Below are 14,074 nucleotides of genomic sequence, written 5' to 3' on the forward strand. Positions count from 1 at the left end.
TACATACATGCATACATATATATGTATATATGCATACACCTCTACACCTTATATGTGTGTGTGTATATATATATAGAATAGAATCATAGAATCATAGAATCGATTGGGTTGGAAAAGACCTCCAAGATCATTGAGTCCAACCCTTGGTCCAATTCCAGTCCATTTACCAGATCATGGCACTCAGCGCCACGTCCAATCTGCATTTAAAAATCTCTAGGGATGGTGAATCCACCACCCCTCTGGGCAGCCCATTTCAATGCCTGAGCACTCTCTCTGGAAAGAATTTTTTTCTGATCTCAATTTAAATTTCCCCTGGCAGAGCTTAAGCCCATGCCCCCTTGTCCTATTGCTGAGTGCCTGGGAGAAGAGACCAGCCCCCACCTGGCTAGAACTTCCCTTCAGGTAGTTCTAGACAGTGATGAGGTCACCCCTCAGCCTCCTCTTCTCCAGGCTAAACAACCCCAGCTCCCTCAGCCTCTCCCCATAGGGATTGTGCTCCAGTCCCTTCACCAGCCTTGTTGCTCTTCTCTGGACTCGCTCCAGCACCTCAATATCCTTTCTGAACTGAGGGGCCCAGAACTGAACACAGTACTCAAGGTGTGGCCTCACCAATGCAGAGTACAGAGGAAGGATCACTGCCTTGGTCCTGCTGGGCACGCTATTTTTGATACAGGACAGGATTCCATTGGCCTTCTTGGCCACCTGGGCACACTGTTGGCTCATGTTGAACTTCCTGTCAATTAGTACTCCAAGGTCCCTTTCTACCTGGCTGCTCTCCAGCCACTCTGTGCTCAGCCTGTAGCGCTGCAGGGGGTTGTTGTGGCCAAAGTGCAGGACCCGGCACTTGACCTTATTGAACTTCATCCCATTGGAATCAGCCCATCTCTCAAGTCTATCCAGATTCCTCTGCAGAGCCCTCCTGCCTTCCAGCAGATCTTCACTCCCTCCCAGCTTGGTATCATCAGCAAATTTGCTGATGATGGACTCAATCCCCTCATCTAAATCATCATTAAAGATGTTAAACAGGACTGGACCCCACACAGACCCCTGGGGAACACCACTAGTGACCGGGCATCAGCTGGATGCAGCTCCATTCACCAGCACTCTCTGGGCCCGACCCTCCAACCAGCTCTTAATCCAGGAGAGGCTATACTTGTCCAGGCCGTGGGCTACCAGCTTTTTCAGGAGTATATTATGGGAGACAGTGTCAAAGGCCCTGCTGAAGTCCAGATAGACACACCCACAGCCTTCCCCTCATCCAGCAGGTGGGTCACCTGATCGTAAAAAGAGATCAGGTTGGTCAGACAGGACCTGCCCTTCCTAAACCCATGCTGGCTGGGTCTAATCCCTTGTCCACCCTGAAGGTGCTGTGTGATTGCACTCAGGATGAACTGCTCCATAACCCTGCCAGGGACGGAGGTCAGGCTGACAGGCCTGTAGTTGCCAGGGTCCTGCTTGCAGCCCTTTTTGTGGATTGGGGTGACATTCGCCAACCTCCAATCATCTGGGACCTCCCCAGAGAGCCAGGACTGTTGGAAGATGATGGAGAGCGGTTTGGCAAGCTCTTCTGCCAGCTCCTTCATCACCCTGGGATGGATCCCATCTGGTCCCATAGACTTGTTAGGATCCAGCTGGCTCAGTATGTCAGTAACTATATCCTCCTGGAATACAGGAGGGCTATTCAGCTCCCTCTCTGTGTCCACCAGCTCCAGAGGCCAGTTGTCTTGAGGGCCAGCTGTCTTACTGGTGAAAACTGAGGCAAAGTAGGTGTTAAGTACCTCAGTCTTCTCCTCATCTTCCTTAACTGTATTTCCCTCCAAGTCCAACAGAGAATGGAGGTTTTCCTTGCCCCTCCTTTTGTTATTAATGTATTTATAAAAGGACTTTTTGTTATCCCTAACTGAAATAGCCAAATTTACTTCAAATTCCACTTTTCTTTCCCTAATTTTTTTCCTGCATGACCTAGCTCTATCTGTAAATTCTTCATAAGTAGCCAGCCCTTTTTTCCATAGTCTGTAAACTTTCTTTTTATCCCTTATTTCTTGCAGAATCTCCCTATTTAACCAAGCTGGCCGTCTTCCCCTCCGGCTGGCCTTTCGGCACACTGGTATAGCCTGTTGCTGTGCACTTAAAATTTCCTGCTTGAATCATGTCCATCCCTCCTGGACCCCCTTGCCTTTAAGGGTTGTTTCCCAGGGTATGCTCTGAATCAGTTTTTTGAATAGGCCAAAACCTGCTCTCCAGAAGTCCAAAGTAGAGGTTTTAATGGTGGCTCTCCTTACATCCCTGAGGACTGAAAATTCTATTATTTCATGGTCACTATGCCCCAAGCAGCCTCCAACCACTACATCATCTACCAGCCCCTCTCTGTTTGTAAACAGAAGGTCTAGTGGGGCCTTACCCCTGGTAGGCTCATTTACCAGTTGATGAAGGAAATTGTCCTCCATACACTCCAGGAACCTCCTTGACTGCCTCTTCTCTGCAGTATGAAGCTTCCAGCAGATATCTGGCAGGTTAAAGTCACCCACAAGAACAAGGGCTGGAGATTTTGAGACATCTGCCAGCTGCTTGTAGAATAATTCATCTCCTGCATCATCCTGGTTGGGCGGTCTGTAACAGACTCCCACAAGGGTGTCAGCCTTGTTGGCCTTCCCCGTGGTTCTGGCCCACAGACACTCAACCTTGTCACTGCTGACCTCAACTTCAACAGAGTCAAGAGACTATCTAACATATAAAGCCACCCCTCTACCTCTCCTTCCCTGCCTGTCCTTTCTGAAGAACTTGTAGCCCCCCATAGCAGCACTCCAGTCATGTGATTCATCCCACCACATTTCTGTGACAGCAACTATGTCATAGTTTTCCTGCTGCACTATGGCTTCCAGCTCCTCTTGTTTGTTTCTCATACTGCGTTCATTGGTGTACATGCACTTCAGCTGGGCCGTTGATTTATATATATATGGAATTGGAATACTGAAGCTACACAAAAGAGAGGATGCAGATTCTTACAAGAGGAGATATAAAATAATGATGCACACTTGTCCTCAGACAATTTGCCCTTTTCCTTCTTTCTCTTAGTAAAACAGGGAAAAGATATTTGCATTACCATTAGTGCATACAGAAGATTTTGTGGCACAAGTTAGTAACTGAGTCTATCACTGAAAGCAAGAAAGGGGTTAAAGTACACTAAGGCCCCCCTCTATCCAGTACTCAGCACAGAATGCCCATTACTCTAAATGGTTGCTCTATATACACAGGAAAAACAGGTCCTTATTCAGGAGAGGGAGAAGAGGAGCTTCATGAGATTTAGGACTGAATTCTGCACTTGAATGAGTTGACTAACCCCAGAAGACAACTATAAGCAAGGAAAAGTAACTACTAATCCATTGCTTAAGAGAATTATACTTACAGCACTATGAAAGACATTCACAGCAAACAAAGACTATCTAATTTCTAAATATAAAGTATCTCAGTACATTTTCTTTGTTAAACAGATGAGGCAGAATGGATTTTACCAGTCTGCCGAATCTTCCTTTTGGCTTCACTCTACTCTTGATTTTCCAATTTCTTTGATGCTTGTAATTTTGAAAAATGTAGCATAAGCTTGAAACTGCAGCCTAACTCCTGCTGTTACCAATTTTAGACTTACAACATTTAAAGACATGTTTGAGGTTTATTGCACAAGCAACAAGTTTTCTCAAATCATAAGAATTTTATAAAGAATAATTGCAATTAATGGCCCTTGTGGCAAATGACATTATCATCAAATTGCAAATGCCTTAATTTGTATTGTGCTAAATGAATAATGACAACACTGAAGAAGTTCTTGTCTTTTCACATAATGGGACATTCTGAAATTATTCTCACATATAAACTAAGGGAACATGTACTAACTAATAAATTCCCTTTTAATTAATGTAATTAAATTGAAAACCGTTTTGGTGAACGCCAAGAAAAATCACACATTTACTATGTAGCTGAGAATTTAAATAAATGGACAATGTTATGAGCATAAATGCTATTTCAGAAACTGTTTATTATTTTGAGGGTAAATGCACCAGTATGCACTGATTAGTATACTTAAGCAAAACAGGAGATACTGTATTTAAATATTTAACATAGTTAACACATCACTTAGGCTCTGTAAATAAGAATCTAGATTAAAAAGGATATTATGAATAGGCCTTCTAAAGTTCATGTTTCAGTCAAACTGAAAAACAACAGTTCAGAAGTGTGCTAAATTAGCTAATAACTGAATTGAAGGTGCAGATAGCATATCGAGACAAATATAGAATAGTTAGGAAGCCAATGGAGTGGAGTCCAAATGAATCTAGATTCATTATTAACATTAAATAATAAAGTGGAAAAAAGGAAGAAAACATTACTGGTAAAGTTTAAAAATTAAGTGAGTTCTGACAGAATACATATAGGAATTATGACAAAGCAAATTTTATAGATGACTCATCTGAGTAAATTTTCTTTCAATGTAGCTAAAAATGGACCCCTGAACTTTGTAAGACACAACAACAACAGCAATAACATGACAATAACAAAAAAAAATAAAAGAAAAAAGTAAAAAAGGGGAAAAAAGAGAATTTGAAAACAGGCAGTAGGAGGGAAGAGAATCCTTGGATGAAGATGAAGAAAAATATCAGAACAGCATGACTATAACTGTTCACACCACACCAATTTTGGTGCTCATGCTTGAAAAAATAACTTTGTAAAGAGCACAAAGTCTGGAAAGAACTAAGAGAATAATTACATAGAGTAACTCATCAAATTACTCTAAGGGAAAGAAGAGCTGTGACTTGAGCAGAGCCTACAAGTATCTCCATAGGAAGCAGCAAAGGGTACAAAGAGATAGATGGATGAAAGCTGAAGCAACAAAAATTAGAAATAAGATCAACTGTCCATTCTGAAAGCAAATAACCATGCCAATATTCTAGTGCAGAACACAGTTAATCTTTCTTTCTTTTAAATCCTTGTTGCAAGACTGTCTAGCTTGCTCATTCACCAGGAAAATTAAAATGTAAAAATAACTGTCTAAACTTTATGTTACAGTCTTGAACTAGATAATCAGAGATATTAAATTCAGTTTAAGTCCATGTAATCCTACAGAACAGATTTGTCCTACTGAAGAGCGCATATGTAGCCCAATTACCAGAGCCTGACAGAATAAGCTTACAGAAAAAAGAAAATTCATGAAGAATTTTACCATGTCTTACTACAAGCATTACCACTTCATAAACTCAAACACCTTGAAATTAGGGAAGAAAAAAACAGAACAATATGTGATAACTTAAAATTAGTGTGCTTTAAAAAATATGCAAGATAAAAATACGTGTCTTAAAATTAAAGAGGCAAACACAGAAGATTAAGGCTTTTCTGAAAAAAAAAATCTTTTTATTCTAAAAAGCTTTCTGTTCTAAAACTTTTCATTCTAAAATATACACTTTTTCACATTTCCCTGCTTCCTTCTGCATCTACAATCCTATTATGAAATAATTAATAGCAAAGCCATGTGAGATTCTCATGAACTTTCTTAATGTCTGCTGGTTGTGTCAAAAAATCAACCCAGTGAACACTGCACAAAAAATATCAAGAGATTTGGCAGTATTGAAATTACACTAATGAAGACAAAAGTAAAAATCATCTTTATTGTATTTGCAAGAACTCACTTTTCCAGAGCTGAAATTCACTAGGAGTTTAAGTACAGCAGTAGCAGCTTAACCAAAACTCTATCCCAACACATTTCAGCAATTTGGAACTGACAAAACTCTGCAGCATTTTGGAGTGACCCTGTAATGTCAGGAATTGGGATCCTGACATTAAGAGTCATTAACAGTCTTCTTCCTTTGACTTGCTTGATGAGGTATTTTTGGTTCAGAAAAGTAGTAAAAAGCAAAGTCAGAGAAAGAACTGTATTTCTTGTGTGCACTGTAAGGTCATAGCAATGCATAAAAAATTTATGTACAAGCTTTGCAGACAGTTCTGGAGGGTCGGAATGATTAGAAATTAAACAATATTTATAAATCTAAGTGCTGTTTATGCCATTGTCTACTTTTTAGAATGAGGCACTTTCTTAAAGTGAAAATGTCTCACAGCATTGTTTCAATTGTCACCCAGAGCAAAGAGAATTCAGATGCTCAAAATCAGTATGAATAAAAGGCTGATATACACATGGAATATGATGAACATGGAATATCACTCCCGATATGATGAATATTATGAAAATCAGATATCTACGTTCTATCAGAAGTATATGTGAAAATATCAGTACTGAGAAGAAATAAAGAACTCAGAGTTTTTTATGTATTATTCTTTTTATAAGTATTAGTTTTTTTAAAAACCACTGTGACACAATAGATTGGCCAATGTGCTTGATAAGCAACATGATGCATAATTTTTAAGAAAAGATAGATTCTGCCTCATTCTTGTGTACACACCTTTTATGCACTTCAAAGCTTTCATTACCTTTTTTGCAATAGAGGCAACATATGAACTTAAATATCATCATAGAACAACTGGGGATGCTACGAGCCCTTGGCTGCCTGACTTTCAGTTACCTCATTCAGGTCAAGCAACTTACGCAGATAGCAACTGGTGATGTCATCTCAGTGGCCACCAAAATTAAGGCTTGTCTCTGGGCACTCACGCTCTGTAGCTTACAAGGCAAGGAGGATATTGATGCAAAATGCTTAATTTTGTCCTCAGAGAAAAGTACTTCCTGATGTCTATTTCTAAAGTAACAATGCTAATTTATAACTGTGAATACAGAAAACTTATCTCATAAAAGAGGTAGTTTCATCAAGAGAGTCCTTAAAACAATTTCTGTCTTAATTTTCACGTTCTCTTTATATCTGACCTCCCCAGTTGTCTTTTTTAAATAAACCACAAACTCTATCTTCCTTTTACCTTGTGGCACTATATTTAAAACAGGACATTACTTCATCCAAATAAGACATTTTAAAGGGAAACAAAAACTCACATGCTGAAATAGGACCAAAGTTAAATTAAATGAACAAGTTGGTAGCAGATTCATATGTATCATTACAGCCTATTTGGTCAGCAGAATAAGATGTGGAGAGAAGTTGGTTTTGCTTTCCTCTTTACAAAACAAATACAAAAGTCAGTGTTGAAAAGTACTTTTTTCATGAAAACACTATGATGGCCCTTTGTTCAACAACAGTCTCTATAACATCCATATTATGTGCTTTGTGGTTAGGCATTAAAAATTAACTCTGCAGAACACTCACTACTTCATTTCTAACTCTTTTGGTTACTGTACACAACTGGCATGTGAAAGTATAGGAAAGCTTTTAAAAAGCAGTCTTGCCGTACTATTATCATACAAGACAAAAGAGAAGGTGTGGTAATTTTAGGGGGTCTGCCACAGAATGTGTTGGAAAACCAAAACTCTGCATTTTACTCGAAAAATAACGAGTAATTGGTGTTCATCTGTGTAAACAAAATTATTTCTCTCAATAAAGCAGGTCTGCGGTCCAAAGGTCTTAGGAAGTTCTGACAAAGGAGCTTGTTCCATGTTTGAAAAGTAGAATGTGACTCTGAATTAGCAAAACACACAAGTAGAGCCACACATTGCGTTCGCTCTGCCATAAACCTGATGATGTGCAGAGGGAGCCTGGATTAGCAAAATATTCCCACAGTCAACAAACCTCACTAGTATGATTTATTAGGAGGTAAAGCAGCTCTGAGATGGGAGAAGGTACAGGATACTGAATAATACCACTGAAAAAATAAAAATGTCAGAAGAACAGATCTTTAGTTTTTGGCTCCAGGACTGACTTACATCTAACCAATCACTTCTCTGCTCTCTACTTCCATTTCCTTAAAACTGATCAGAGACTTAATTAAAAAAAATGTACACTTAAACTTACAGTTAAAAAAATTGTAGACAACCCTGAAGCAAGTCCAGAGGAGGGCCATGAAGATGATCCAAGGGTTGGAGCACCTCTCCAATGAAGACGGGCTGAGTTGGGGTTGTTGAGCCTGAAGAATAGAAGCTCCAGGCCAACCTTATTGAAACTTTCAAGTACTTGAAGGGGGCCTACAAGAAGGCTGGAGAGGGATTTTTTACAAGGGCATATAGTGATAGGACAAGGAAGAATGGCTTTAAAATAAAAAGGTTACATTTATATTAGATATAGGGAGAAAAATCTTTACTGTAGAGGTATGAAACACTGGAACATGTTGCCCAAAGAAGACGTAAATGCCCCATTCCTGGAAGTTTTTAAGGCCTGCTTGGATAGGGCTTTGAGTAACCTGCTCTAATGCCAAGTGTCGTTGCCCATAGCAGGGGTTTGGAACTAGATGATGTATAAGGTCCCTTCCAAACCAAATCATTCTATCATTCTGTGAAATCAGAATATCATTACTACAAAGCACTTCAAAACAGCACATCTTAACATAGGATTAGAGTTTTCACAAAGCTTTTTTACCTTTCAGAATCGCATGATTGTTGGGGCTGTAAGGGACCTCTGGAGCTCATCTAGTCCAACCTCCCTGCTGAGGCAGGACCTCCTAGAGCAGGTTACATGGGAACACATACAGGAGGGTTTTGAACATCTCCAGAGAGGGGAACTCCATGACCTCCCTGGGCAGCCTGTTCCAGTGCTCTGCAACCCTCAGTGTAAAGGAGTTCTACCTCATGTTGAAATGAAACTTCTGTTTTAGTTTCTGGCCATTGCTTCTCACTCTGTGCAGGGCACCGCTTAAAAAGTCTGACACCATCCTCTTGGCACACGCCTTTGACATTTTGATATGCATTAATGAGATCCCCTCTCAGTCTTCTTTAGACTACATAGGCCCAGCTCCCATAGTCTGTCCTCATAAGAGAGATGCTCCAGACCCCAAATCATCTTCGCAGCCCTCTGATGGACTCTCTCCAGTAGCACCTTGACTTTTTCATACTGAGTAGCCAGAACTGGACACAGCATTTTAGATGTGGCCTCATTAGAGCTGAGTAGAGGGGGAAGATCACCTCTCTCAATCTACTGACTACACAAATATCATTGGCCCTCCTGTCCACAAGGGCAGCTCATCATCATTTTTTAATCCACCAAAACTTCTAGAAATGCTGCATTGATATCAAAAAGCTGTGTAGCCAAATGCACCAATTGCTGAAGACATCTCCAGACCACTGCCTCTTAACTACTTAACTAATGGCTCACTTGCATCAGTTCAGAATGTCTCTGTCTCGTCCCATAAAGGCTGCTTAAGGTGAAGATGAAAAATGTGAGAAAAAAGGTGTTACATGCTTTACTTCATAGTATCTTACCACTTCTGAGATACACCTCACAAGCTAAAGAGTGCAGCCCTAGCCTCACTCGCCTGGCAGATAAAGACTTAAAAAACTTGTACTCCCTTAAACTTGCTGTTGCTATTGCAGATAATGCTGCCTGCCTCAGCTGTCTCAAATTAGAGAGCCCAGGGATAGGCAAGAAGTCACTTAACATTCCCACATTTCTAGCAAACAAGAAGCATGAAATTGCTCATTGTCCTTGGACAGTCAAAAAATACAACCAGGTGTAAGAACATCTATACCCTTTTAGCCATGCTCATTAACCCAGTGCCATGTATGATATTCAGCCATCCTTCATGCCTTGGCTGAAGTTCACTCTTTCCTACTCCTCACTTTTTCCTTCTCCATCTAGACTTTTCCTGGAGTCCTTGTGAAAAAGACTATTGCTTAGCTAATATATAAAGGTGTAAAAAAAAAATCTAACCTTCCCCCTTAAAGGTCCAACAAACCATAAAATGGACATACACATCAAATAAGAGGTAGGTGGCAAAGGATATAAAGTGGGTGGTTTTTATGAAAAGATAAGGGATTGAAAAGCAAAATTAACAAGACTAATGCCACAGACAACTAGGACTTCTTAATTTCTTGTGTTCTATATATGACTGGCTCTCAAAATTAGGAAAATTTAGATAGCATCTTTTTGCCTCAAAAAATTGAAATACATTATAGATATTGGAGTAATCAGAATGTAACTAATTTTTTTTAAAGGCATATAGTTCCTAATGAGAGTGCCCTGAATAAATGGTATAAGACTACATGTAAGTGTAAAGATTGCACATGTAGAACACCATGTCACTAACCAGCGTGGGACTGCACAATGGTATTCCAATATAGCCAACTACAAGAATTTTCTTTGGAAAGCAACTCTGTATGTTATTCAGTCCAAGGTCCACCTCAAAAATGGTACCAAGTCTAACCCTAGACTGGTTGACCCACCATTCTGTCTTTTTCTTTTGATCTTGCCTGTATGCAGTCTGATCATCAAGATGCTTCCCTTGTGCACCAGTTACAGCCAAAACCATGACAGTTTCCTTGAAAGAAAAGAGGTGAGTTGGGGCCCATTTCCTTCTCAATGTGTGAAATGCCTGATACTTTAGAGTTACAAGGAACTTCAGATCTGGAATCATACCCCTGTGGCGGCAGAGCACATACTGATCATGTACACGAGGTATCTTCAGCACACAATGAAACACACTAGTTCTAAGTCCATAAGAGGGGAAGCATAACTCAGTAATGTGCCTAATGCTGACCCAGCTCTGAATGGTTTAGATTTTGTTTTGTATTCTGAAGTACCTACAGGTCTGTGTGGGCCATCTCTCAGTGAAGAAACATGGAGGAAGGCATCCAACCTTAGCTATACATACAAGGTCCTAGTTATATAGCCAAAGAAGAAATAAGAGAGTAACCCATTCATCATTTCAGATGCTTACCATCCAGAAACTACGGCTTTCTGAACCATCTTTACCATCATTTTACCACCACCTCTGAGATCAGGAAAGATGCCTCAAGTTGCATACTTCCTGAATGCAAACTAAATCCTAACTGTGTTAGTCATCTATCAAGTCCTTTGATCTATGTTCAAATAAGGCTGTGCTATGCGTTTAGCTAGGCCTAAATTTAGGCTTTGATTTTTTAAAGTAGGTCTTGGATTATCAGCTGACTCGAGCTGGGTCAGGCCAGCTGACAGCTGACTCTACTGGCCAATGGTATTCCGTACTATATTCAGATGTCACCTCAAGTATAAAAGCAAGTGTAGTAGGGGCTTAGTCTGTTTCCTTCATAGCTACTCATCTGAGAAGGATGTATTGTATGTTGTCCTGGACCAGGCACTGTCCTGCTGTGGTATCTTAGGAGAGTAAAATGTTTATTCTTAGTCTTCTCTCTTTTTGGGTTTGTCCCTCAGGGGATTGAGTTCTCTTGGGTGATTTGTAGCTAGCATGGTGGGATTTGTGTTCAATGGGGAGTTATTTGTTATTTCTAACTTTTGTGGGTATGTGTTATATTGTAGTTTTCTTTTAATTTTTCTTTTTTTTTCTATATAAATATATAAACCTGTTTTAAGTCTTGGAGGTTTTTTTCCTCCCTTTTCTCAGCCTGGGTGGGAGGGAGCTTTGTCCTTTGGTTTATACTTAGCATTTTGCCAAAGTATTCAAACCCAAAGAAGCTGCTGCATGTTTTTAATGCTCATCTTTTACTATTTTACCTAGTGATCAGTATGGCTGCATCAACTGAAGACATATCTTCTCCCCAGCTTGTTGACATTTCTAAGTGTATATCATTCTTCTTGCCAAATTCTTCATATTGCCATTTACAAAAGCTTTCCAGCATTTTTTCCCCATGATGTCCAATATACATATCTGCCTGGAAATAAAAAACAATTTATGGTATTAAAATTATGAGTCTGTAAATAGAATTCAGAACCTTTCCTCACTGAGTTGGCAAAAATATTCTGCTTTTTATGACAGAATATATTCAAAGCAAAACAGCTCAAACTTCAAGAGCAGAGACCACATTTTTTTCAATGGTAAAGATACAAATAGAAACAGTGCATTGAGAAGCCTACATGCATCTGTTCACCTGAACTCTTATTTATTTTCTGATTTTTCATTATCCATAGTGAAGAAAAGAACAATGATATGGACATCCAGAATTTCAACATGAGATGATATTTCTCCAACAGCTGAGATGAACAGAAGAAATACTTACTGGAAAAATAAGATATTTTAAAATCTGAATGACAGATAAGGGAATCCCTTTTTTCTTATGAACTAACTAAAGCATGAAAAAATTTGCATATTATTTTGTAGAAAAGAAACCAAACAAGAAATCAAGTTGATGTTGTCCTAAAATATGATATAAAAACCACAGTCTAATGGAAAATCTCAGTCAGGATATCAACCGATGAGTCTTCAGAAAAAAAGATTTGAGATGATGTCTGAAAGGTGTAAAAAAATAGCACTATGTGATGGCACCTTTTTTGTGTACAGATTACCTAATGAATAACATCAGTACTCCTTCTACTGCCCATTCGGTTTAATCAGGATAATTTTTGCATTGAGCTATGCAAATACACAAGAAGCAGAGCAGAAGCAGATTTTAAGATCTGCATGATATCTACATGGAAATTTTGATTGACTATTGACTAAAGGTACAGAAAAGTCTCAATACATGCAGCATATAAATTACAGTCACAATGTCACACAATATTCTGAGTTGGAAGGACCCAAAAGGATCACTGAGTCCAGCTCTTAACTGAGTGGTCTGTACAGGGATTGAATCCATGACCTTGGTGTTATTAGCACCATGCTCTAACTAACGGAGCTAATCTCAGTTAGGAGAAGCTTAAACTTATTGGGGGCTGCCCATCAATGAAAATCACTTAGTAATGCACAAAACTTAAGTGAAAAAATTTGTTAGCCATTAGAGCTGGTGAATATTGCAAGCCATTGGAGCAATAAGCTAAGAAGCATTACCCTTGATAGGCTAAGACAAAGGTAATAAATACTTACTGGAGTCTCATGAAGGAGGACAAGCTTAGTCACTCGCAGATTTACTTGTAGTCCAAGACTCTTGTGCTGGAAAAGGTTAAAAACCTAAGATAAAAAACAAGAAATAAAAATATGTCCTTGTATTGTACACAACACACAAAAAATACCAGAAACCTCAGAGAATCTCAAGAAATTTTCATATTCTACTGTGACTGCTTTAATATTCCGTAACTTGAACAGAAAATTAAGTTAATGTACTGTGTTGGTCTTCTGAAATTAAAAGAGATCTTAAGCAGTATTCATTCTGGGAGCACAAAAAAGACCTTTCTCCCCCCCAGTGGCAATGACCACTTTACAAACTGTAGTCTGTTTCTTCAAATATTTACACATGCATTTAATACTCTTCACATGAAAATTTGTATTCTGTTAAATCCATGATCAGAGCCCAGATGGTCTGACCCAATCTTTAACTCTAATTTTCCCTATCATTCCCAGTCAAAGCTTCTATTAATTGCTCAGCTTATGCTCCTTCCTTGAAACAATCTCCCTTTGTACATTACAGATGCTGTTTTTCAATGTTTTATGCACAAAATGAGTGCGCCACAGCTCCAGACACAGCTAGGAGGGAATGTAATTGTCGAAGTCCATTCCTCTTTAGTTTTTTTCAGCCACTAATGATGACATGATCTTTCTCCACCACAATGTCATGTCTTCATAACAAGTATAGATCACCAGAAACTATTCAATATCCCAGCCTTCCGAACAACACCACTGGTTTCTAACATAAAGTCATCTTATTCTCTCACTTTCAGGCTTCTCTGGAGTTGTATGACCAGACAGTACAGACAAGTCTACAGAACCATAATTTTATGCTGGAAAATGCACGGAGTAAGTCTTGACAGCATGCTGGTGGTCATATACTGGCTGTCCCTTATAGATGCTCAGTCATAGTTGTTAGAGTGAGCAATGAAATCACCATACAGTAAATGCATTGTTGGCAAAACATGAAAATAAATTTAAAATTTCCTACCATGTTTAAGATGGTTAGAATAAATCTTCTGGCAGCATCTGTTCCATGATAAGAAACCATAGCTGGATCTGCCACTACAACAGTTTCTATATTGTACTCCTGAGGTAACTTGTAAGAGTATCGCTTTCCTCTTCCACTTTCTGATACTTTTTGATTCTTGGATTTTCTTCTGTCTGTAAAACAAAATTGCTTGAGAAACTCATCCTTCAAACTACAGTCTACAGTACTGTTTAGGAT

General features: G+C 39.2%; 1 protein-coding gene across 1 annotated transcript in view; it reads right to left on the reverse strand.

Annotated features, from left to right (window-relative positions):
• Positions 1-14,074, reverse strand: part of ADAMTS19 (ADAM metallopeptidase with thrombospondin type 1 motif 19) — a 155,887-nt gene that overhangs the window by 97,823 nt on the left and 43,990 nt on the right. The window contains exons 4-6 of the mRNA XM_071580398.1: positions 13,838-14,010; positions 12,829-12,912; positions 11,523-11,680 (exon numbers count right to left, since the gene is read on the reverse strand). Coding sequence (XP_071436499.1) covers positions 11,523-11,680; positions 12,829-12,912; positions 13,838-14,010 — 415 coding nt within the window. The remainder of the gene's footprint in view (positions 1-11,522; positions 11,681-12,828; positions 12,913-13,837; positions 14,011-14,074) is intronic.

This window comes from Pithys albifrons, chromosome Z (genome assembly GCF_047495875.1).
Source record: "Pithys albifrons albifrons isolate INPA30051 chromosome Z, PitAlb_v1, whole genome shotgun sequence".
In the NCBI taxonomy this organism is placed as follows: domain Eukaryota; kingdom Metazoa; phylum Chordata; class Aves; order Passeriformes; family Thamnophilidae; genus Pithys; species Pithys albifrons.